Source organism: Vidua macroura, chromosome 2, assembly GCF_024509145.1.
Source record: "Vidua macroura isolate BioBank_ID:100142 chromosome 2, ASM2450914v1, whole genome shotgun sequence".
Classification (NCBI taxonomy): domain Eukaryota; kingdom Metazoa; phylum Chordata; class Aves; order Passeriformes; family Viduidae; genus Vidua; species Vidua macroura.
Window position 1 is genome coordinate 26,608,154 of NC_071572.1, and position 27,792 is coordinate 26,635,945.

The 27,792-nt window shown below is 38.9% G+C and overlaps 1 protein-coding gene across 1 annotated transcript in view; it reads right to left on the bottom strand.

The window, feature by feature from the left end:
- Nucleotides 1–27,792, bottom strand: part of RASA3 (RAS p21 protein activator 3) — a 128,813-nt gene that overhangs the window by 83,380 nt on the left and 17,641 nt on the right. Inside the window, exon 2 of the mRNA XM_053971269.1 lies at nucleotides 9,184–9,301. Within this exon, the coding sequence (XP_053827244.1) occupies nucleotides 9,184–9,301 (118 nt within the window). The remainder of the gene's footprint in view (nucleotides 1–9,183; nucleotides 9,302–27,792) is intronic.

Genomic DNA, 27,792 nt, shown 5'->3' on the forward strand with positions numbered 1-27,792 from the left:
TGAATTTATTCACGAATGACCTTAGAATGAAACGATACTTAATGAACTGTGGATTATATATCCAATCATCTATCAACAATATAAGGGAAGCTTCAGTGTAGTGCAAGTCTAAATGCAATACAATTACAAATGACTTACACTGAGCATAATTTAATGATTCTGGGGGGAAGAGCAGGGAAGAGATATCAGCTAGAACTTTTGGCAAATCCCCCTATTAAAGTTTCTCGTGGGGGTTGAACAGAGGCAGAAGTCAACTAAGATTACACCAAAGCAAAACAAACAAGAGTCAGAAAAGCAGCATGGACAACAGGAGGTACCTAGCCCAATGCACAGAATCAGAAAGAGACTCATTAACAGAAGAAATGCTGTGAAGGCTGACTTAGCCACGCAGGGACCATACCAGGTCACTACTACTGGCACAAGGTTTATTAGTCTGAGCAGTGCAGTCTGAGCCACCATCAACAGAAGAGAAGATTTGTTCTGTTCTTGGCTTCTCCCCTCTGAGATCTTGAACCTCTTGTAGATTCATAACCTCTCATCACTCAGGTAACACCCCTGAGGTGCACTGGTTCTTAATTAATTTAAGCAAGCAGGTTTCCAACACAAGCATACTCACTCTGCACTGCATAATTAGCCAGCAAAGTTTTAACTGTAAGAATACACATCAAGATAAATCCGGTATGTTCCCAACCCAATCTTGTGTAGCTCTGCAGAAACAGTAACTTCTTTCTGAAGGAATCAAACACGACCACACAAATACTTCCAGCTTCCACTTAAATATGTGCTTTTTCTCCATGTATCTCTTCAGAACAGTACTCGCTTTGTCTCCCACCAAGACCTGAAGAGCAAGAGGTCGCAGTCAAATCACATGATTTATTTCCCAAGCTAACTTATCTTGAGCGAGAACCCCAGGGCTCCAGAATGGCTTTTCCAAAAGAACAGCTAAATCCCTCCCCCAGCATCTCCTCTCTCTGAAAAGTCAGAATTTGTCTGATGGGGATTCAGTAAGTACTTTTATTTTGACAGAGCAATTAATAAAAAGCAGCAACATCTGCCTACCCAGCTCTCAGGAGTCTGACAACATCCTCCAAAACAAATACTGGAACTAGCCCGGACAAAAACTCAGAAATCTTTCAAGAACCAAGTTCAGATTCAACTTACAGGTTTTGAGTTGAACTTTCCTTGTAGATGAACCAGCCCTACACTCAAGAGAAATTTTAATCATTCAAAGTGGAGGAGTGACAACGGGGGCCTCCTCCCCAACCCTGGCAGCAAAGACTGCATATGAATATGATCACAAGGGAAGGGCATGGGCAAGACCAGTGCTGTCATTATGTCAGTTTCTTCTGGACTTCAAACAACTGATGGGATCTAATTGCTGAGATCAGGAACTTGCAAGGCCAGAAACAGTGGATCTCCCCTGAAAAATGCAATTCATCTCGTTCCAAGCTGAACATAACTGCATTTTCAAATCCAGCTTCTACAGTAAGGACTACTTACAGAACAACTCTACTAATTTTGTTTTAGTTTTGCCATCACAGCAACAAGAAGAGTATCAGCACAGGTATCAGCTGGTCTTTAGTTATGAAACAGGGCTTGTTTTTAAGTCACTGTCTCTTGTTTTCCTGATGGAGTTAGAAATGGAGAAAGATCTGTACCAATTTTTAAATCCTTGCTCCAAGCTTTCAAGCACACAAGGGCCTGATTAGCCTTCTATTCCAGATACTCTCACTTCACACCCCTTTCTCATTTCTTTTTCAGTACATGCACATACCTTAATATGCACTGAAAGAGAGAAGCCTGAGTTCAGCAGTCCCTTTTCTTTAGGAAGCACAGGGCTCTCTTACTGCACAGCTTTTGTACAGCCTCTATCACCAACACATACACTGATCAATCTCTCCTCAGGACACTGTCCCTAGTATGCTTCCACAGCTCTCACCACAGAAGAGATACACACAAAAAATAAAGTTAGACACATACATAAACAGAGCAACCTATTTGAACCTTCAGGCATACTCACTCTCCCCTCACCAAAAACTTGCTTGTTATGAATGCTCATGGCATGAGAGCAAGGTATGTTTACTTGGAATACCAAGAAAACAAAACTAAAAAAGATACCTCTAGATATTGTTTCACTCACAGCTGCCCAGCCCTCCCCATCTCAAGGTATGTTTTTTAATGTCTTCTAATGCATGTTTTGGCAGTGGATATTTCTAGGAGGAAACAGGGAAGGAGAAGAGAAAGAAAAATTACTGTGCAGATCAAGTGGAATGAAAGTAAATAATGAAGAGAATCCTTACTTCAAACACAATAAACCCTCTAAAAAGAGTGCATAAATTGTTCACATTTACATATGTTACTAGATTCTAGAAGCATACTTGCAACTATTTCATAGCCTCATATATCTACTGATATCATCACAATATTAACAGAGAGGAAGAGCCTTCATAAAACAAATGTTAATATAAGAACCTTTCTCTAGTTTTAGGCTGTGTTACAAAACCTCATGCTTGTTTTTCAATACTTAGGATTCGCTAAAGCAGTTTTGTTTTTGTGTTGGCACCAGTACTTCAGTGGATGAAGTGAAAAGAGTTGCATGATGAATAATAATGAAACCCCTCAAGCCAGAATTCTTTGTGTATGGATTTTTTTAACTGCTTTTGTGATTAAAAGTAAGGACTATTAACATGCCACAGACAACTCCACATCCTCTGACTATTTTAAAAGGTTTAGAAATACTGAATTCATCCTGCTGCATGAACTGAACACCAGAGTTCACATCACCATGTGAGCAGGAAGCAAAATCAGTCTGTACAAAGGAGCACACTTGTTTGTTTCTACTACTAAGCTTTTTCTACTACTTGGCTAATACTTTTTATGCTATGCTCTGCAGCATATGTAAGGGAGTGGGGTAGAAGAGAGAAGGTTTATTCAAAGCAGATACAGCAAGTCAAATAAAATCTGAATGCACTTCAGTCTCCTACTAGACACAAAACTAGGAGACAACAGTCAAGTAAGACAGGCTCTGTAAAAGCCAGAGTTGGTAAATGTCACAATAGCTTTCTGACACAACTTATTAAAAACTACTAATATTGTATTTGAAGCAGATTTATATTAGATTTGGCAGAGGACATGCAACAGGAAGTATATGGCACAGGAGGCAACATCTAAATCCAAACATATCACTTATGCCTACTGTTGAGATTGCTGGCTGCAGTCTACCAGACACCCACTGAGCCTAAGTGAATTTTTTCTCATGTCACTGTGCAGAGACACTTTGATGAACAGTGCTTTGTTACACCCATAACCAGCCCTACTACAGAGAGAAAAAAATAAAGCAGTGTGTATTTTCTCAATCCTGTGCTCAGAAGAGACAGACAGACACATGAGCTATAGTTATCAACCTCACTTGACAGTTGCTGGTTTGGCTCAATGAGGCTTACAAGGATTATGATAAACTGAAGCAGCAGTCATTTGGCCCCTGGTCACCTCCCAAAATATTCTGTAAGATGACACACACAAACAGCAGAAGTCACATTACAGCTGCATTTACTTTTTTTTTTTTTTAATCACTCAAAGCAGCCTACAACACCAACAATTGTTACTCACATGGGTGGCTTTTCATATAGATAAACGCTCTCATTCATAAACCCTGCCTTGGGTCTCAAGGTTCACTTCATTCTCCTTCTTCCATTAAGTCTTGCTTCCCTTACTGGCACTCTTCCCAGCTATATTACTTCCCTGCACAGCCATGCAGTCCTTGGCTTCAATAATATCCCTGACCAGGCTGAAGTTGTACCCCTACCAGTCTTAAGCCTTTCCCTTAGAGGCTTGGGGTGTTCCAGAACTGAAGTTAATTGTCATTACGAATTCAAGCCATGGTTAGGTGCTGTCACAGCAGACCCTGGGAACCTGCAGGAGTGAAGCTGCAGAACACACTACAACATCCACCTCAAGGCCTCTCTGCTTAAGGCCTCTGGGCTGGGGAAAGCTGTTATTTCAAGGAGGTGAGCTGGCAATGTAAGAATGTAGAAACAGCTAATGGAGCTAACTCAGATACAACAGCTAATTTTGGCAACGCTCCAACTAAGGGAAACGACTTTGTGTTTAAAATTTGAGAAGTGGCCTGCATCCAAGATGTTATCAGAACATGAGAAGTTTAGTAACACAGTCATGAACTCCAAACACACAGGGAAAAAGGATTTAAGCAAAGCTAGAATTAGAAAATAACATTTAATATGGCAGTAGAATAACTTAATGAAAGTTCTGAGAGCTACTGGCTGAATTTGTTACCTAATTTAATTCTGAAACAAAGACAGAGAAACCACTTCTTAAAAAGAACATAGCCTTAACTGTGAATTTACAGTACATTTTAATATACAGTCACAAGCCACAAGCACACTGCAGACTTGTAGTTCTCATAGTTATGTTCACCAGAGACTAGTGCAAAAAAAAAAAAAAAAAAAAAAGAACAGGGTGGGAAAGTGGGGAAAGTGCCTGCCTATGGCTTCATTTGCTGTTTCATTCAGGCTTTGATCACTATGTTTAGCACGTGAAAAATTCCTCAGTGAAATAGTGGTGAACTAAATCACAGACTCAAGATGCTTGGCTCACCTCTCTAAAGCACACACTGTCAGACATTTGATTCTCAGCGTACGACGGATTTTGCCTTTATTCATATCCTTGAAACAAATTTAGAGATGTCACATTCCTTCCATTCTTCACCTATGATTTGAGAAGCTGCCTTGATTTCCTGTTGCAGCTGACACTGCCCTTTAAGTGAATGGGCACATTTGATGCAAACTGCAAAGGCGAAGTCAATCTTAACACCATCAATCCAACAAAGTTCATCCTCAGGAAATATCTGTAGCTAGGAAACACTCCTGGATGGTGGAGCCTGAAGTAGGGAAAACTACTAATGGGGGAAGATAAGTGGTTTATGGAGCAAAGGGAATTAATAGACAAAATTCTTGTCAGGCTGTTTACTTGCAGCTCAGAACTAAAGAAAATTTGTAGAGCTCTGCATTTAAAAAAAACAGTCATTCTAACATGCTCCTTAGGACATAAAATACACGAATCCCTTCACGTACATCTTTCCTAGGTTATGTGGAATGGATCCAAATCTATTCAGTGTCTTTGTAGATGACGGTAATATAAATATTGAATGACAAATACAAAACAGAGAAGCATATTAAATCCTGGCTCTAACTGACCTCTCCCTCATATCTTATGACTTGCATGTGACCTTCTTAGAATTTAGTAAAAGCTTGTGCCAAGTTTACAAAAACAGTGCTGCTTGAAGAGTTCAAGATTCTCTCCCTGAGAACCTGGATTTCTTGGTCGGACCAATTCACGTATTCACTATTCTTGCCCAAAGATCCCCAGAGAAGGGGGATGATTCTGAACTACCAGAGCACTTTCACATTCCTCTGTGGTTTTGTAGGAAGGCCTGCCCTGGTGGTAACCCACCCCTGACTTGTTTCAGTCAGACACTACTAAGTTTATCGCAGCAGCCCTCAATCTTCCAGCACAAGGCAGCAGTGCCCACCATCCAGTTTAACAGCAGCCAAGAGGCTGGATGGCAGGAATGACTTAAGTTCCATATTGTAATTTATGAGCCCCACCTGACTGCTGAACAGAGGAGGCAAGATTCACCATGCTGGCTCCTCTCAGTTTTTGAGATGCAAACTTAGATAAAGGGCATCAAGCTCATAGATATTCTCTTCAGAGCACTGGTAAGGGCACTTGACTGGACAACAGGATGTGCTGGTACAATTCTTTTGAGCTCTGAATGATTCATGTATTGTTGATTTAAAAGGTTACTGCTCTCAGCTGTCTTCTATGCCTCTGCCACAGACTAATAAAAAAAGAAAATATGTTGCAGAAGATTAGGACAAAGCTCAGGGAGGCAACTCCTTAGACTGTCCCAGCATAAAACAGGAGAGGATGAGTCAGAGTCTGAAGGTTCTATAACAGATATTCCAAGCAAGCCAGAATTGGACATTCATCCAAGTCCCTCTGGGAAGGAGAGATAACCGCTTCCTTTTTTTCCATCTGCTAGTTCTGTTTAAGCTTTACACCAGGAGCAGGCCTGCATGGAAAAATATACATTTATGCAATGCCTAGTAGAAGCCTAAAGAAGCTCAAGTGAGAAAAAAGTGGGGGAAAAAAACCCCCAGTAATTCCCAACTACACAAGGCATTGTATCAATTACAAGCCTTTTCATGCAGGTGAAGAAAAAAAAAAAACATTCAGAAACACTGCAAAAGATGGGCTTCTCCAGGATAAATCTGAACAAGAAGACAACATTCCAGAATAAGTAGTGCTAGGGCTGCATATGAAAGTCCTCCTAATTCAGATTTTCACCCAAAGCATCTTGTTTTCTACAGACTACATAAAAATAATTTTTTGAGCTTTTTGGAAGATGAGGGAATTATCAGCCTTAGTAAAAATACAAGCAATTCTTAAAACTTTATAGCAAGCCAGTCCTGTGCCAGAGATGAAGTGATAGGAAGTAGAAAACAGGCATGAACAACAGACCAGAGCCAGTGATCTCCCCTTCAAACTGTAGAGGAGAACTGTGTCAAGCTGTGTCACCCAGCCACGCAGCATTTCAGGGAGGACTCAATTAATTTAGTCAAGCATTGGCTCAGCTTCACATCCCTGTTCCCAAACACTGTGTATCACTGAAGCAATACCTCAGAAAAACAGAGCAGCACAATTCGTGATTACGCTGTCAAGTGCCTGCCAAAGGAGCACCGTACATGAGAGCAGGAATTTCTCTGCTGCACAGGAATTACACAGCCCATAGGGCACATAAGCCTCACCTGCCCAATAACTCAATGGGCTAAATCCATCTGCAAACAAGCATTAAAGAATGGAACAGCATGACTGGCTCCTCATCCCAGAATCCTACAAAAATAATAGGCAAGTGCAGTAGGGTCTGGTATCATTTGAAAAACATCTTCTGGAAGTCTATGTATGCATTTGTTTTAAAAGATGTAAACACAGTCATGAAAGATAAAGTAGCTGTTTGAGTGTGCCTCACAAAGTAAAAGCAATTCCTACCCACAGATTGGGAAGACATCCCAGGATTACCAGTCATGTACTTGGGATTTTTGTCTGCTTTTCTTTTATGGCCCAGAAAACAGACAGGGAAACACCTATAGGGCTAAATGCAAAACTGAGTTGCTATCAATGTCTGTAAGCAAATATTCAACAAGGTTTTCAAAAATAGTATTTGAAAACAGAAGATAACACAGGGAGAAGGCAGGCTCCCAACTAAAGACAGGAATTCACTAGTAAAAGAAAGAATAATGAAGGAGACCATCTTTAGTCAAGCCTTAGATGAAAGAACATAGGTACATAATGGGATTTTGAGAGGTCATCTGGTCCCACGACTGTTTCAAAGCTGGAAGATCCCTATTATTTAGTTGAGACTGACCATATAGAACCTATTAAAAGCCATCAGCAATAAACTCAAAAAACAACAAAATCAACTCCAGTGCTTCAGAACCTTTAGCAGAGATTTTTCTTCAGTTAATCTTAACCTCAACTTCCTTCTCCACTGCAATTTGAGTTCATTATTACTTGCAATATCCATACTGGACAGACAGACCAGTTCCTCCCCTTTCAAATTTTTGTTTTGGTAGAGGGGTTGTTTGGGTTTTTTTTTTGTTTTGTTTTATTTTTTTATCTACATATTTATGTCTACTATCATCTCTCTTCTCTAGGCTAAACAATTCCAGTATTTTAACATTTCCTCAGAGGTTACGTTTTCCAGACCTCTGATCATTGCTCAGTTCTCCCCTGGATTTGCCTCAATTAATAAAATGAACTTAGTCCTGTCAGGAAACTAGAAACTTTCCAATTTTGCACAGCCTCAGTGTACCTCTCCATCTTTATAAGACAATCTAAAAACAGATGCAACTTTTCCCACTGAAGGAATTATACTTGTTGCTTATTTTTATTACCAAGAGTTTATTTTTTCAATAGAAAAATGCTTGGAGTAATTCAAGGAAATGACATCAACTATTCTCACATATCCTCACTTCCTATCTTCCATTTCCCTGTGAAGCGCTAATGATCATCCAGAAAAAAAAAAACTTAAAAATCCCAAAAACAACAACAACACAAAAAGTACATGACTTACAAAATCACTTTTAAAAAAACAACTGGTTCAGGGATATTAGGTTTAGGGATACTACATGTCAGCTATAGGGATGAGGAAGAAAGCATACAGAGCAATCTTTGCTTTTTGTTTGTATACTAGAAATAAAAGAGCATTAGCATCATCACTCAAAAACACCAAGGCTTAAAGATGACAAAAATTAATGTGAAAGAACAATTAAGAAGACTTACAGAATAAATCCCACTCAAATTCCTGAATGTGTCAGGTACTTCTGCGTAGTTGGGAGCGAGGTCTAGAGATACTTCCTGAAGTACATTATTTCAATAAGACAAATAGCAAATTCCTAACATATTACTCAAATTGAGAAAAGGGTGAGAGTTATCTCTTAAGATAGGAGTTATGAACTAGTTTGTTCCTTGCTGCTTCTTTCCTCTCCACTCAAAGAAAAGCCTTGCTTAACAGAATATACATATATGCCCAGCCTAGCTCCCTTTATTTTTCATGTCTAAGGATTTCCAGAAGAAGGCATTTTAACTTTTGCTACATGCTTCTCATTCTGTTTCATTGACCTCTGCAATCTCATAGGAAGTGTCCAAGATAATCAGACAGGCATCTTATGTTCAAACCTCCTCTTTCAGTCACAGCCTCGTGACAGGGAAAAAAAATAGAATTCCTAACTCAACTCCCTAGGGCAGTCAGACCAATGCAAATTCTAAGCCTAGAAAGATGCAAAATGGAGTTAAGTGAACCTTTTCTAAACTGAGATTTTAAAAGCTTAGGGAAGTACAAAACAAATATTGCAGAAAGAAAGGAGCACTGGTGGTACATTGTTAGGGAAAAATTAATATGGATGCCTTGGTGAAGGCATTTTCCCTTAAATATAGGTAGGTATCATGACATTACTGTTTTTACCACCAGTATTTTTAAAACTGGAGGAAGAATCCTATTCATCCTCTCTTCTTCCCTCAAGAAAGTATCTTTGGAATATTAAACAAACCTAGTAAGCAGCTAATGAGAAGAGTTAACAGAACATTCATATATGTATGTATTACCATAATGACTTCTCCACTATTTTGGTCCTGAAAACCTCCTCCTGGTCCAGGTTTACAGTACAGTAGCAATCCCTCATCTTGTTTGGCCCCGGATATGTAGGAAGATTTTTGGCTTCACCTAAAGACAAGAAAGAAAAAAACAGAAAGATCACATATTAAAATGTTATCCATAAATTAGTCGTATGTCAACTAATGCAGTGTCAGCAACATGGCTAAAGCAAAGTATTATATGTTCCTTCTTAAATGTGAAGTCTCCATCAAACTTTGCAGCAGTTTCCTGTTTTCAATGCAGCAGGTCCTGACAGTCACCAGGTTTAGAGCTCAGCTAAGAACTCAACTGGCTGTTGCATCCAATTTATTTGCCTGTGTTTGGATGCAGACTATCTCCTTCCATACAGTGTTTTGGGTTTTGATCAGTGTTCCCCCAAGATACCAAGAACACTACACCACATAACAACCAAGCTTTTCAATACAGCCCGGTGATTTTATCCTAAAACCATTACCAGAACACACCAAATGAGCTGTGCAGATCACAGCTCCACCACTCAACAGCGATGTGGAGACAGAACAGTCACTTCAGTTACACCCAACAGCCTTAGATCACAGGTTGGACTTCAAAGCACTCCGATGGGATAATTAGCACTTGTGAAGCTGCCTAAGGTCCTTGCACAAAGGTTCCATGCAAGTCATGAATATTCTTCACAATAAACATTTGTTTCAAAACTACAGCAAGAAGTAAGTACTATAATTAACAACAACAAAAAGGACAGGACTGAAGAAGCCAGAGTAACCAAGAGACTACCAAACCCAAGCAGATGAAACAAGAACTTAACCATAGTTTTCCCCTCAACATATTCATTAACGACCAAAGCCAAGCTCCAACTTCCTTGGCTGACTAATTAAAATCAAAACTCTGCAACAGGAAACTGGACAATGCCCCTCATCATTTTGCTAAAATATGTATCACTATGTGGATGAGTGATTTAATTCTAGAGACAAAACTCAGACCTAAATGTAAGTCTGCAATGCTCATGGTCTTATTTACTGTCACTCTTCCAGTAGCTGGAGATTATTAGCACATAGCGTGAGTACTAGGTCATTCTGTCCTGGTAAAAATATAGGGAGTAAGACTAAAACTGCACAGACCAAGGGAACACAGGCTTGTTTGCCAGTACAGAGGGAAACTCTAAATGATGGTAACAAATATAACTTTCTATCCAATCTCTGCAGCTCAGCTGAGTGCACTTTCCTAGACACATTGTTTCCCAGTCTCTAGCTCCCAAATAGCTTTGTACTAACGATAGAACCACCTTGTTTTTTTCCACCCTAACTTCAGTAAAGACATACTTGTCCCTTTTGGCAGATTTGTTCCACAGCAATGTGATGCACGTGCCTGTAAATACTGAAGATGCATAGCAAGGAAATGGTGAGCCAACCTGCAACCTCAGCTATTAAGGAAAGGCATAAAATCACATAGGACTCCATGTCTTCCTGCCTATGATCTCTTTCTGGCACACTGTTCACACACTTTTGCAAACTGACCCATGGCACGCCCTTGGAAACATCACACAACCACATTTCTCAAAAATGGCTTATATATGGGTGACTGTATGTGCATGTGTTTTCTAAAGCTAACCACGGACCATATATAGAGGCACTAAAAAGGGACTTGAAACTGTTGCTTCAGACAGCAATGCCTCACTTCAGAGTTCTTCTAAATAAGTTTGTTCTCTCAACTCAGCTGATACAACTTGATAGCATTCTTCCCACTTCCTTCAGACTTGTGAGACACTGGATTAAAAAAAGCTGTCTCCACTGTAATTTGAAGGTGTGACTGGAACATCTGTTGGCACACTCAATGTGGTGTTAAACTAAGCTGAAGCGTTAGCAATAGTTCAACTGCAACAGCTCTAGACAAAAATATACTGAGGATTATTGATGGCTTGCTCAGTCTGCATTAAAGTCTATCCTGCCATACTAAACCTCCAAGTTTTATTCTTGTTAGTCTGAGTTCAAGCAAGTTACAAATCAAATGCACTGCTGTCACACAGACTGATGAGGCCTCCAAGAGGCTCCCCAAGCAATCAAATTCCTATTAATTTTTCTCCCTTAGAGTCACATGATACCAGCCTCTTTCCTGGATAACTGGGTACAGTTCCCCAAAGAGACACTGTCAACAGGAAGCATTTCAATAGCAGACTGATAAGGAAGTCTTCCTCCAGGGCTGGCACACAATTCTCACAGTTCTTCCAAGAGAAAGACATAAAACTTTCAAGCTCAAAATCAAACCAAAACAGTAACACAGCTTCCCTTTTTCTTTACTCTTCCACTTCCTACTTTAAAATTAATGCATCACATGAAACCAAATCTCTACTTTTCACCTTGATTTCCATTTTTTTTTGATGTGCACAATATTCACTTAAGTACTTAAAGGCAACAGTTATGTCAAGTACTCTAAGAACCACATTTTGAAAATTCAGTTCTCTTCTTTCTTAAAAGACTTAAAATAGGAAAGCCCACAATATTGAAACCTAAATGCAGTGTAAAGGAAGACACCATTTAGCATCACTGGAAAATGGCTGCCTGCATAGTCTGAACAGCAAATTGAAGGTCACCACCATCACAAAGTTGGAAAGTGCACGGAGGGAAGATAGAGGGAGAAGACATTTTACAGTAATTTCTTTCTTCAGGATGAAAAAGACCCCGGAAAACCATGGAGACCAGAACAAGGAATTAATTGACCAACCCAATACATTAATCATGTTACTGACTTGAGTAGCTTACAAAAAAATACTGTTTCGTCCCAACACCAGCAGCAGCCAATGGCTGTTTAGATTCCTCCATCACTGAGCAGTTGAGAAAAAAAAATGTATCAAGCTTTCAAGCATAGCTAAAGACTCAGCTCTCTAGCCTGACATTTTAAGTCAACAAACACACTCTGTTAGAGCTTCAGTTGCTCTTTAGATTCATCCAAGACAAAAAAGTTCCCTCTGTGGCACTGTTTTGCCATCTACAATGAAGCTGAACGATTTGATCAGTATTCTTTTGGATTTGCTACCAGCAAAATGAAAAAAAAAAAAAAAAAAAAAAAAGAAAATCCCTTAATACATGATACAGTCATGCACCATTTAACATTTTCTCAAAAAACAGAGCTGATGACATCATTTATTTTGGGCAAGAATTTAATCACTTAACCTATCTGTGTAGAAGAGATATCTTCATCAATTGCATTTTCAAAAGCCAACTCCAATTTTTTTTCCTCCCTTCTTCATATGTGTGAACTACCTGTACACTGGAGAAGTTGGAGAGGGTTTGCAGATGAAAGGTCAATACACTAGCCTTTAAAACCTCCAATTTTCCACTTCCACTAAGAGAAATGGAATGTTTCTTAAGATGTCTAAGACCCTGACAATTTAGACTACACAAGCACTTTGTTTTGGAGCATAAGGCTTCCATATGAAGCCACAGCAGCAGAATAATCTGTTCAAGTTTGCAATAGCTTTTCTGTCTATCCCTGCACCTCCAATGTACATGGGTCCTAATTTAACTGTGTGCCGAACTCAATTTAGCACTAAGTACTTAAACCAAGCAAAGCTGATTTCTCCTGGGGAAAAGTTAACATTAGGTATTTTAGACAAGTCTTAAAAAAAAGACTGTACAATTCTGAATATGTCATTGGCTTGCTATCTTCTCCCCATTCTCCTCATAGAATTACTACAAGGTTGCTACAGTTCAAAAATAGATTACCACGCAGCACACATAGCTTAGCTTGAGCCAGACTCAGGGAATGCAACAAGCTGGAAAAAGATGAAGGAAAAACTCAAAATTGTATTCATCTTCCTTGTTCTTTCCAATGTTGCATATTCCTGCTCTGCTAAAACACTGGCAATAAAAGGAAAGCAAGTAAAAAGGGCTCTCCTACACATATGGCAAGGAAGGACACTGGGAGCATAACTGATAAAAACTAAAAAAACTTTGAAAATGCTTCTAGGAATAAATAAATATATATATACATGTCCTTAAGGCTTTCCCACTTGAATTTTTTGAAGCATCTAGTATTTTAAATGGAATTTAGATACTTGCCCTTGTGTCATCTTTGTTTCTGATATATTTCCCCAGATGTAACTTTCTGAAAAGCAAAGAGGACATGACAGCTACAGATTGTATCTACCTTTTGCAACAAATTTCCCGTTCTTGCGCTGCCAAATATTGGGCCATCAGCACGCATCTGCCAATCTGAATGCATTAAGAAAGACTTTATAATGCATTAACAAATTTAGCTTGCTGTTTTCTAGCAGCAACATATTTGACCATGATGGTATGAGAGAACCATTTCTCAAACTGTTTCAGAAAACAAACAAGCAGAAACCTACCTCCAAGAAATAAATCCAATAAAAGTAGCTGAGCTTTCAACGCCAGCGCATTTGACTTCGGGGAGAATGCTGAAAGACTTCAGCACAGAAAAAAACACCTAAAATCTGAAAAGGGCATCTTATCCAAACCCACAATAACCCACTCTCTTTCTGCTATATTCAGGAAAACACTCTCCAAAGAAGCTTGCAGGGAAGCATTTCAAGAACAAAAGCAGAGCAGCAATGTACGTCAAGAATGAAAAGCTTCTCCTGTTCTCATTTAAGCTCTCTATCTCAATAGAGATGCTGGAAATCTTGAAAAATTATCTCAAGCATTCCTTTCAAGTTTTCTTTCTTCTGAAAAAGCATTATTGCTTGAACGTCCACAGATCAAGCAAAAACAGAAAAAGGAAAATGTATGTACACCCAGACCCCTGATTACCACAATTTATGCTTAAAAGGCTACTCCTGCACAAAATTCAGCATATATGTAAAATATCAAGATGACAGCAAGTCTCTAATTAATACTTAATTTTATTTGAAACAGAAATATAATACCACTCAGTGTCGATTAACACACACAGAAATACCTAGAATTTTGTGCCTATGCATTAAATTTTAACTGAACAGAAACAGTTGCATTTATGTTGAATGCTGAGAAAGCAGTTCGTTTTCTTGCACATAAAAGATCATCTTTTTTTGCAGATGAGATGGAGACTAGAAGAGGCATATGACTGCAATACCTCAGGAAGACTATATTGAGAAAATAATCCCTTTTAGTATTGAAATGGTCACAGTTGAAAAACTTCCATCCACATTAGAAACCAATTTTGTTACTGAACAGCTAATGTGATAATTATATGACATTAATGTAATGTTTGAAAGCAGAATAAATGGTTACATTTGTATATAATTCCTGTACATAGATATGCTGTGTTTACCTCTCAGAAAAGAGTTTGAATTAATTTTTGTCAGTTCCAAATAGAAAATCACAATAAAATAAAATAAATTTTAAAAGTGAAGTTCCAAGAACCAGTGTACCCAGCATGCAACTATGGAGCCATGTAAGTAGCTTAGTGCTCCTTTGTACTTCTGTAGTAATATCAAAACAATGAACACTTTCTAAGCAATACATGCCAAGTGTCAAAAATGTTCTTTTCTCTCCATATCTGTGTATAATTCTCAAAGCCTAAAAATAAGAAAAACACATGAAAACCAGGTATCTAAAAATGAAATTGATATATTAAAAATAATTATTTATTTTAAAACTGATGTGGCTAGTAATGCTACCCGTCCAGCAACCTCTTTGCCTTGACCACTAACATTTATGTACACACACATACACACAAACTTTCCTCTCATGGAGGGACAGACTGCATTAGATTTCTAAACCAGGTCAAAAATAGCCATCTGTGAAGAGATTTTGATGATCTGGAAAATGAGGTTTTTAGATGACCTGTTCTTAATCTAAAAGCCCTTGCCTGCCAGCCTCTTTCCACGTGAAATGGTCATCACGTTATCAGGGAAGGCACTTCCTCAGCCAAACACCACTGAAGACCTGGGCATTACCAACACCCCTGAGTAGCTCCATACCACAGCCTCGACACCACAGTGATGCTTCAGCAAGCTAATTACCCCTTTTTAGACAAGAGTATCGTGTGGAAACCCTCTTGGCTCCAGGGAAAGAGCTTCAACCCCAAACCTTCTGGCATGAAACTGAAGACCAGCACCAGCTGATATCTCTATTCACAGCCTAGTGACAGGAACATTTGGTATCTGTTAAAATCCCACCTGCATAATCCAACAGTATACCAAGTGCCACAGTACTATAGTACCTCCTTTCCCCCTCATGATTAAACTCATCCTATACCACTTAGGAACCTTCCTACAGATCCTTCTCTGATCTGGAGCCTGTTCTGGCACAGCAAACAGGCCTTTCTGTCCACTGTAACAATTGCTAAGCCTAATCAGCCACAGCCTGCATGGTGAACAGACTCAGACCTATCACTCAGGATGGCAAGTAGCCAAATTCCCTTTTTCCCATACATTTGTGATCAGACATTCTAGTTCTCCTTTTGCAGCCCTGAAAGCCCAAAAAACTGTCCACATATCTTGCTTTGTTTTTCTGGGTGTAACAGAAGCAGCTGAGGATATTTTCACTGGAGAGCAATGAGAAGCTGCAGGCTGACAGTCTTACTTTTCTTGTAAGAAGAATGAACAGAGAGAAGGCTCAAAAGATCTTGTCATGATCTTAAGTACTTATGTGCTTACAGCAACAGAGCTGTTAATCAAATCCCAGGACTGAGAGGAAAGATGCCTATAAAGCAAGTTTCATGAGAGCTGCTTGCAAAATTAAGATTTTAGTCTGTACAAGAGGAGGAGCATAATTCTCCTCAACTCTTTAAAAACTGGTTGCATGCTACTTGCCAATATTGTGGTCAACAGCAGGCATCAGGTTTCTCTAAAGATCCCCTTAGAATAGTAACTTAATCCCACAAAATAAAAAATACACAGTCCAGCTGCTTTTTAACAAGACTGAAGCTATTCTGTGTAAAAGGATACTTTGAAGGTATTCTACTATTTTGGAGTAGAATACTGCTAGGAAAAAGGTGTTCTCAAGGAGTTCACATTTAAATTCAGTCTTCCTGTGGCATTATGGGGGAAACATTCTAAGTTGCTTTGATGTGATTTCTTTTTTCATATTTCTGCAGAAAAGCAAGATGAATTAGCTAGACTCTGTCTTTATCTGTGTTGAAACAAAGTTCCACATATATTATTTTTCAATCCAGCTTGTGTTTTGAAGATGGTCCTTTGCATCAAGATACCTCATGCAACTCCTAGCTGTGTTTGCTAGAGACTTGTGAGGTTTTTCCTACAGTTTCAGAGCTGTAGGGACTGGCTACAAGTTGTTCTGTAGCCTCGGAATTGTGGCCTTTGTTTAGACTGTGGCTTGGACAGTTCTGGGTAGGTTTTCTGGTTTTGTTCCGAGGTGGGGCATTTGTGAGGGGGATTTGCTTGGTTTGGTGGTAGTTGTTTTTTAAAAATGAAAATCAGCTTCCTAAAGTTACAGAAGACCTTCTCTCAGCAAAGTTTAAGTCGCTGAACATCTGTGGTGGGAGGCCATGAGGGAGAGATTGAGGCTACAGGAGGGGCAGAGTAGCTGAGAGGAAGTAACTTTAAACAGACTATTCCATCATGGAGCTGCACTGAGCAAACAGAGAGCAATTTCAGCTATTTTTAGAAAAACAGTATGACACAGGAAATACAAGCAAGTGATTTACAACATCAAACAACGAAATTGAACAAGTGCTCCCTTTTGAGAGCCTCTGTACTTTAGCATACTTTAAGATTGTTTCTCTGTAGTAAGGAGCCTAGTCATTGGTAAGGAACAAAAGTACTGTTCTCAAAAACATCAGCATAAGCAAAAAGCAATGTCTGAGGAAATAAGTATTTTTACTTTCATTTATATTATTCACAGACAAAACTTAAAGTCATATCACAGAAAATAAAACAAGGGCAATTTTTATTCATGTACATCCCATTTTTTTAAATTGTAGACCAATGAAAAAAGTGATGCCCTCCCTCTTCCAGGACACTAATCACTTTATCACAAGAAGTGACACCAAAAATTTTTAGAGTAGAGTAACATGAAAAGTACAAATCTGCCAAAGGCCATGTTTTGCTTAGATTAAAAACTACTAACCAAAAGGAATAATTGCTGAACGGCCAAAGCTTTACTGGTCCTGTTAAGAAACTGTAACTGTTTCCTCTGATGATTCCACTGTCCACAACAGCTCTTGCTTTAGAATTACATATTTAGAAACATCTTCACCAAGCAACACAACTCTGTTCTAATCCAGTGGATATTCTCACAGAAATAAGAGCAAGACTCAACATTAAATTTTGGTTGTAATTAATCACCTAGAGGCTGAGTATTTTCCAAATCTGGCAATGTTTTTTGAAGCTGGATATTGCCTATGAGCCGCTCATCCACACCCACAAAATCCATCTAAAGTTGAATTTTAGCATATCTCACACAGCGACTTATCTGTCTCACACAGAATGAAACGAAAACTAACAGTGTGAACTAGTATTTGTAATGATTTTGCGTATCTGATACCTGTGAGAATCTGCTGAAAGCTGGAGAACAAGACCACCACCACAAAAAAAAAAAAACAACAACAACAGAAAAAACCCCAGCAATAACAAAACAAAACAAAACAAAAAAACCAAAAAAAAAAAAACCCCAAAACACCATTATTTGGATTTCTATAGATAATCTCCCACACTGGTCTGCACCTCCGCCTACTTCATGAGCATTTTCCTGTCAAAAAAACCACTGTTAACAACTTACAACATGAGAAATGAAGCTGTTCATAAGAACCAGAATCAAAGTCTAATATGGAACATTAATTCATCTTTCCTTCTATTCAGATTTTCATCTATAAACTATAACAGAGTTTATAACCATTTGTTTCAGCAACTTCCAATCCTTTACCGTGTCATAACCCTAATTTCTCTCAAGGCACAAACCAGACATGACTCCTGGGCATATTCATAAGATGCAATACTTTGCACAATTTAGGTGCCTGTATTAACATCTACTGTTGACAGACTCCTGTGTAAAAGGATTCAGACCATGAGCATAACACATTTTCTGAATCATAATTTGTTGTTCATTGACTAGATTTGGAGTTTAGCCAGCTAACAGCAACATCTGAGTTATGTGTTTACAATCACACTGTATATATTTTCCCCTCTCTCTTCCTACTTCTGATCTGGCCACCAGACATTTTCTGCATTAGTTTGTCTTTCAAACTGCTACTTCCCACAATGAACCATCACCCCTAAAATCTTCTAGTACCAAGATAAAGAATTTCAAGAGCCTTCATAACAGTACATTACATAGTAGGGACTAGAAACTGCTACTGTCCTAAAGTTGTTTGAAACCTCCATTAAATCTCAGCTCCATCAGATACTTCCAGTTTCTGCCCCAAAAACTAAAGTCTGATTCAGGTACCATGACAGTATGCCATCTATGTTAACAACTTTTGTTATTAACACTGCTTTTATAACTCTATAGGTTTCACAAAGTTCAATCTACTACTTCATTTACAATGTAGTTTTTGTTCTTACCAGTATAATGAAAGAAGCCAAGTTTAAGCAAGATGTATTTCAGCACATTGAATTACTTAAAATTCACCTGCCTTATAGACAATTCTTTGCTAGTTACTATGAGACCCGAATTTAATAGACTGATTTCAGTGGGACTCCAGTAATATGTCAGTACCATGACTATATTTTTCAATATAATGATGCTGCTGAACCCAAATTGCAAGCAGTGGGGGAGCATGCAATGGGTGAGCAGGCAACAACCTGTGGTGCAATTTATTTTTTAAACAGGATTTCAAACAGTGACTAATCTGATTGCCCAGAGAAGGGGAACATCACATGAATCCTGGCCTGAGGAACAAACCTAACGAAGAAAGCATGACTCATTGTGCAGGCAATGTGATGAGAACCAAATGCTTGATCTTCCAACTTCAGTAACTATGGGAAGAGAAAACACATTTACTTCTTCACTCCTCAGCACTGAGTATAGATAACACAGGCACAACACTGCAGAAAAACAAGCAAGAATCTGAATATAGTCATTTATTTACAAACAATGATCAAAACTACAGACTTCAGAAGTTTGTGTAGTGTGTGCTCCAAAAACACATCACTTGATATAAGCAGCTGAGATTCTGTAGAAACATCTGAGCCAAAATTACAATATTCCCTTGCAATTTCCACAAACACTCATATGATTAAAATTTGTATTTACAGGGAAACATATAACTTTTCATGAACTGTCTGCAATCCTGTTGGGGTTTTATGCAAAGTATAAAGTGGGTATTAAAAATGGAAAGTGACCTACTTTCCTTTTCTAAATTATGCAAAGTGTTAATATAATGAAACTCAATTGATGTTGCTTTTCTTTCAGTCTTCTGGTTTCAGTTTACAAGTTAGTCATTTCAGCTGCAGAAAATAGGGTAAAGTCAAACTGATTGTGAAGTATTCATGAAGTGTTAAATACCTTTGCATACATATTACTAGTGAAAAAGCAGAAGTAATTTGTCAATGCAGAAGGAATTCAAAAACATGAACAAGAGGAAGGAGTATCTAGCAACTGCTCCAAAACACATTCCCAAAGTTTTATTATTATATGGATCTTCAGTTCCATCATTATGGAACACAGCACAAACATGCTCTGACTTTGCCTCAGTAGCAGAGGTCTAGCAGTAATGAGAGCTGTACCAACGAAGAAGACATTTTCTTAAAATGCTTAAGCCTACACATATATTAATATATGTTAAGGGAGGATTAAGCTTTAAAAAGAGAAGGGCAGGTAAAGGATATTTGACAGGATGGAAGCCTAAAGGCACAGCATTCCTAAACATAATGCAATACAAAAGAGATCCTGAAATGTAGTGTTAATCTTAATTTAGAAGTCTCGTTCTGAAAACTTTGCCAAATCAAACCAAGAACCAACTGCACAGTCTTTGAGCCAACACAGCTAGTTGGTGACAGTGGCTTGCTTTCATGATACACAGGTGAAGGCACTGCAACCAAGCTTATTCCTCAGCTCAACAACCAAAAAGGACAACGCACATTTAAGTAAACATAAACTCACAGTTTTGAATCACAGTTATGTGGTGCAACTATTCAGTCATCAAAAGCCCAAAATACACAAAACCTTGGTTTAACTCTCTCATCAGCACTTTACAGAACACATCAAGCAGGCAAAAAGTGATAATTTACCCACATGCATCAACTTACAGTTCATCTTTTTCAGAGCCCAACAGAAGTGAGAAAATCATGTTTTTCTTGCCGATACAGCATGTACTAGTTTTATCTCAAACTCAAAAAAACAGAAAGCAATAAATCCTTCCATATTTATTGAGGGTCACATGAAGCTATGCTATCATGTGCAGTGTCAACAGGTATCTAAAGGCCAAACTATACATATACAATATCAAGTTGCTTTGAAATAATCTTCACAAACCCCTGTGCAAATTCATGGCTTGCAAAAGAACATGAGACTGGAGTCAAGGAATACTTCTGATAACCAAGTGTAAAAAGAAGTTGATTTCTGGATTATATCACACACTTTCACAGACTGTAAGGAAGTTCTTCACAGACATTTACAATAACCAGATGCCAAAGTTAAAGCATGTAAATAGACACGCCCATCCAAGAACTATTTGTTGGATAAAAATATTCCCTTTTTTTACCTTTTAGGGTAGAATACAAGTTACATAGAGTAGATGGACACAAATCCACGTACATGCTGTAATCATAACTTTTAATGCTGTAGGATGGGGATGAATATTCCAGAGATTTGGCTACCAAAATGCTTCTTTGCAGAGATAGCCCAAGAATGGGAAGTCATTCATTCAGCCTCAGTTAACCTCCTTGCTCATTTCATGTGGTTTCAAAAGCAGTCCATTTATTTTCACAAAGCAATACCACACAGCAGAGCTGTTCTGTGCAAGAAGGTTCCATCCCCATGCAAGATGCTGGCTCTTTTGGTTGAACATCTAGATTCCATCCTGATTCTGCTGCAGACTCCATCTGTGATTGTGAATAGTTAAGTCACACAGCAAATTTCCATGGTCAAACTCCATCCCTCTCAGTACTTCATAATCAAAATGCAACTTCAGATCCCTCAGATGAGGCTGCATGGGAGCAATGCATTACAGTATTTGCTAATGCAACTGCATGAGAAATTGCAGAAGCTGCAACTGATGGCCAGCAAAGCCAATCCAGCCTGATCCACCTGCCTTACACCAAAGGGCTCTCCTGTGCAGCATGTCAGGATCAACACCTTGGCCTGGGAAGCCTCTCGCCTGCTGACCAACAGCACAAGGGGGGGAATCCAACACAAAGCAGAATTTACCAACGCAGAGCAGGAGAAGACAAAGCACCTGCTCCCTTTAACAAAAAGGTAAGGCAAGCAGCTCCCAGTAAGCCTGAGAGGAAATATCTCACTGTTAGCAGTGTGTAATTCCAGCAGTGCTGTCACATCCGCTCAGAGAAAAAAAATGGCCCCTAAGGGCTTTACTATGGAAAGAACACCAATTTAGGCATGAAAAAGGTACTATAACCATTGCAAAGCAACCTGGCAGAAAAATGTCTTGTGACAGAAATTACTTTGATAGGAAAGACACTCTTCATAGGAAGCTGGCTGAGGTATTCCATACCAAAACAGAAGGGCAGAGGAACTCCCAAGTGGAGAGAATGGTACCTACACACAACAGAAGCACAGAGTAACACTGAGATAAGCCCAAAAACAGTTCCCACTAAGGCAAAGGTCACCTCTGCATACCCCAGCACCATTACATCTCAAATAACCATGCCATAACCACAGCATAACACGCTGCTGCCAGCTATGGAGTTACAGGATCCAAAGAAAGACCCTTTTTTCTCATCTTCCCAAGATGAACTATTTGTGAATAGGAATTTTAATTATTTCAAAAGATGTGAAGTCAGAGCAGATCTTTCCTATACTGAAGATTTCTGACTCGTAGGGGTTTCTGCAAAAGAACCTACTTGTTTCTTATTTCCAGCTCTATCTTGTTCTGAAATTAATATACTTGCATTATAAATTCAAAAGTGAGGTAGTGGGTATACCTGCAAGCAGGAAAACAAATGCAAGTTTGCTATTCAACCAAAGAAACTGCCTATAAAGCTAAGCAAAAATATCAGTCTTTAAAGGAAACATCTCAACACATCTCCATAGGTAACAATATTCTGGGTCACTGTTATTAGCTTATTTCTTGGGAGTTCTTATGGTTATCAATCAAAGCTTCTCTCCTTTGAAAGGCAGACAGATTTCTATACTAATATGTTCTTAGCATACAGAAGATATTCCTCCAGAGAAACAGCACACACTGTTTAATAGCATAAGTTTGGTAGGAAAGCTCAAAAGCAAGTATAACTGATTTTCAACTGAATTGCAAGTCAGCGTGTTCCTTTCCTGCACTCCAACACACTCATTCTGTGTCAGAAGACAGGAGTTAAAAGGGGGTTTTTAAGCAGAGAGCAGCAATGTCCTCACCTGTTTCAGTAACACTGCAGCTTCACAGCCACTTGAAGCCACCACAGGCCAGCTGACTGCTCACTGCCCATCTTGCCCCACATGGTGTAAAAACATACATTCATGTGCTACACAAATCCATTAAGCAGAACAGACCACCTCAGCTCAGAACAGCTCTTGTGCAGCCATTAGCTCTGACACTGTAGAGGCTCCTGATGGATCCACACCACAACCTTTTGCCTTGTTGCAAGAAATGGGGCAGCAATGAGAGTGAACAGGGCAGGGCTTGTGCAACTGCATGGCACTGGACACATTTCATACAGGTTTACAGGATGTAAGCTCCTGGAAGATCTGAGGCTGCAATCTCAAGCACTTGAACTACAGGCTCATTGTCTGCTACTCTTGCTGGGGCTGTTCTATAATGTCATTGATCTAAAGACTCAAGCAAAAGCAACAAGGTCTCTGACAAAAAGAATCTGGTCTACTTATGGGAAGATCTAGTTCAATTCATCAGCATTCTCCATTCAACTCTACCTGACTACCACTTAATGCTCTCTGCTGGTTAGCCTCTCAACTCTTTTTACTGTTGAGGCCTTTGAAAAAAGCTATTAATCCAGCAAAGTTTTCCAGACCTAACAAAGTCTTTCTATCAAAGTCAAAGGCAAATAAGTGAAGAAAGCCAATCTATGTAAAACAGTACCAAATCTTGGTCACTCTGCAATGCTTGAGCTCAAACAAACCAATTTGAACTTTTTTCCAAGGCATTCTTTGACAGTCAACTTCTCTACTTTCATTTATCTTTCCCTTTACTCAGCTGAGTCACCACTGTGATTGAAGCTTATAGTGTACATCATCTTTCATGAGGTTTCTCGCTCCTTACCATAATGAAGTCTAAAATACAATCAAGAAGCCCACAAAGCAATCAGCTATTCAAGTGCATCCATACCCTACTTACCATCAGTAACACTTATTCTCCATCAGAGAATTAAATATTTTCCCCAAAATGGTGTCAGTTGCTGATGCACATTACCCCTCATTCCATACAGCTCCATGCTGTCAGCTGAAGAGGAGGGGGTCACTGGCTCTCCATCTCCAGTGCTCTCCCCGAGGTCATGTACAGCTACTGCCTCTGCTGGCTCAGCACACTGAAGATGGCATGGTATGGCCACAAGTTAGTATCCACATGGGATCAGCAGGTTCAGTCAGCTCCACAGCTGCTTGTCAACCACTGCACTCGAGGGCAGAAGCTGCAATAACAGCCCCTCTACAAGACAATGCACAGTTACAGCAAGTGAAGTGTGTCCCATTAACACTGATCTCTCCAGCTGTATTCAAATCCAGCTATGGAGGAGACATCAGAATCACTGCTTTACCAAATTCATTACAGTTCCTACTGCAAAACCACATTTCCCCTCCTAGCCAGCAGTCATTCCCTGTGATGCACATGCAAACTGAAGGTAAGCAGACCTATTAGACTTTATTAAAAATACTGTCTTGAGATTATTCACAACAGCTGTTTCCTCTTCAAGCTAGTGGAAAACAGATGGCAACATAACAAGAGCTAGATAATTTTAAAAATTAACTCTAAAACATGACACTTGTACAGGATGTCTTCCACTCATGCATCTCCAAATGGGATGGTAAAAATAAATTGATGCCAAATGTCATTTTGCTAGTACAATATAGCATAATTAACATATCAAGAAGGGCAGAACAAAGAATACTTCAAATTACACAGAAAAGCTGCATGTTGTGTAGAACACAAAGCTGCTGCTGTTGTACATTCCCTACAAAACCATTGAGAACATTGTTTATCTCCTCTGTCAAATACCTACAAAGCCTGACAGCATCAAGACATCTACAAAGCATCAAGACAGTGCAATTACAGGTGTGGAGAACAGGGGTGTATACTCATCTTCAGTCAAGATTCACATGGGTGGGAAACAGCAAGGAAAGTATTTAAAGTCATACTAATTCTGTGAACATAATGAGGAGATTTTATTTGTGTCAGTCTGGCTCAACTGCATTTCATACATATTCCATATGCTTAAGAGTAGAATTTAAAAAACTATAAATACACAACTGTAGCAGTTTAAACACACATTGAGAGAGACCATGTATTATTGAGCTACCGCATGTTGAAACAATTCCTACCATAACATCAGCATTTATGGACAGACAGCAATGAATCCTCAATTGGTTATGCATCTACAGGACCAATTTAGAGCCAAAGGAAAAATTTTGGACAGAAATGAAAGCTATGCTTCTGACTACCGACTTTATGGAAAGTTTAGGGTAAGTGGTTATCTTTTTTTTCTAATATCCTTAGCACTGAAATGCAGTATGCAACAGACCCTTGAACTACCAGCTCACAGAGGCATCTGCTAATGCCTCTGAGTCCCAGATTTAGAGCGGTGAAGAAAACAATGCTACAACATTTCATTTTTCTGGGCAGATTCCTGGAAGTGACTACTTAAGTGTGGTATACATTGAAGAACTTACATGGTGCAACTTTCATTTCCTGGCAGAAGGATTTATTTATTTTAAAAGCTAACAAAGTAGTCTCTGCCAATCCAGACAACTTTCCAAAATCCACTGCAGATCCGCCGAGAAATACACTCACTTCTATTCCCCTACTCCATTAACACGCCTAGTATCAGCCTCCAACACCTATTCTATCAACATTTCTAAAAAACTATAAAGTAAATAACCAGAGCAGTTAGACACCATCTTTACAGTACAGCAAAATTGGTCCAAAAGAAAACTTATGTGTACGTATATCTGTTCATCCCCCTTCAAAAAAAAAAACAAAAAACAACAGAACTCCTCAAGCATAAAACAAACCACACACAAATTGTGCCAGAAGGTTAGCACATTTAGAAACAGAGATGGTCCTAAAATCAGCTCTGGATACACTCAACCCTATCATTGACAGCACAACACAAGCCATAGTCCCTGTGATTCTTCCACCTATCATGTTTATTGCTGTAATTTGAAGCCAATGTGCCTCAGAACAGCAACACTTGTAGTCAGTAAAGCATATATACAAACTGAAATACTCTTCTCCATAATAATACATAGCATATATTAATAAAATACACTGCACACAATCATAACCTGCATAATATACACTGTAATAATTATGTAACTGCTTTACATTATATGTCTCTTTATACTGTATAGTCACATGTTACAGAGATATATGAAAACCCTACACAGATTGCAAGCAACTTCTAACTTTGAAACTTTCTCTGTTCAGCGGACATTTAAAAAACATTACTTTCATGTCTGACTACTTTTTCTGCTGGGTTTTGATACAGCTTTATCTGAGATGAAAGAATTCTCTATTCTTTTTCTACAAGCATAATCAAATATCACATGTTGCTAATCTTTTACTACATCATAAATACATGTGAAGTGTCTGCAATAGTGAAAGTGTTAGGTGTACTGAAGAGCCAAGCAGGGAAAGAGAACAATTACAGCAAAAAAAGATATTTCCTTCCACGCCATTTTATCTTTCTGACTTCCATTCTAAGGATAGAAGACTGAATTTTGCAACTTGCCCGCCACATTATTCAGTAAATTTGTGATCTCAAGCAAGACAGTGAAGTCTCTGACATACTTATGTATCTCTAGCTGTGACTGTATGAATCAACTTCCTCTATTTATGGAAAGCGGGTACTAAATTAACTCTTGCCTTGGCATTTATCATCTACAAGCTTCATTCTCAAATTCACGGGATATCCTCTGTCCGGCACAGTCTGCCATTCCAAGTAAGTTGTGTAACTCCTGCTGGCATGGCTAACCCAAGTTGACACGTGTTCATATTGCAGAGGTAAAAAACAAACAAACAAACAAATCATTACCGTCTTGTGAAACACAAAACTCAGGTGAATGACACCCAGACTGCCATTTCCCATTCTCAGACCCACACCCAGACCTGTTCAAGTGGTGCCTCTTCCATTAGCTCTCTCTCTTTTGTGAAGGCAAAGTAGACATAAACACATGTAGTGAAAATTTGTCTTGTAGATTAGGAACTAAATTTCCAAATCTTAAACATAAATCCTGCCTCATTTTCTTCAGGAATCAGAAGTCATAAATGCTGCCACTCAGGCTTACATTTAAATGGAAGAAGATGGGGTACATGTACAGTTGATAACTGCAAAATAACCACCTGCAAAATAAATCTGCCAAGGAATCCAATTACATCATTGAGCTTTAACCACTTACAGTGTACTTGCAGGAATGAGAAGGACATCCATTTAACAAGCTTCCTTCCTCTTTAAGAGCTTCCTTCCTCATCCTTTTGACCCCCCCCCCACCAGATCCCCATTTAAAATGCTTTACAACAACTACCTACATCATGTGGATTATCTAAAATAAAGTTCTCTCCCTTGTTATCATTAAGACCTGCAAATTACCAACAGCTCACACCCAGTGGAAGATGTTTACTGAATAGATAGTACAGCTCTGTGGGCTTCCCAGCAGGGAGGAAAAAGCCACTTAATCAGATAAACCCTCCTTTCAACTTCTCTCCATTTCCACCTCCCTGCTGTATCCTTCAGCTCAAAGGAGCATCTAATCTTAGACAGTGCCAGAATCAACACTGCACTTAAGTAAAAGAACTCACATAAAATTGCACCACTAACAGTCAAGCCAAGCTATAAAGAATTATTCAATAACTTACTGAACACATCTCATGGGTGCTCTCTGCTACTTTGTTTCAGGAGATCCTATACCACTTTATTTAATAGTTGTGAATTTTCTCTCCCCAACCCTGCAAATACTGTCTCCTTAATCATTGCTTAACTTGATTGCCTGTCATATCCCTGCTCTTACACAAGCAAGATACCCTTAAACATATGGGAATGCTTGATGTCATGCAGCAAGGAATTACTAAACCCACGACGTGCAGACTTTATATGCATCTTAAGAGAAGATAAAAATCTCTAAGCAATTTGATTATGCAGAACAAGCCTCAGATGCATTTAATAGTACTCCAGTATGTGAATTTACCATGATACGCATTTAGACTACAATTTAAAATATTTTGCATTAATTATCACTGCCTTTTCAGGAAAGGGAAAAAAATATTAACAGTGATAACTTCTAATTCTTTCAACCAAGCAGAACTAAAGAGGAAGACCAGGAACCACATGCCTATCTATAAAACAC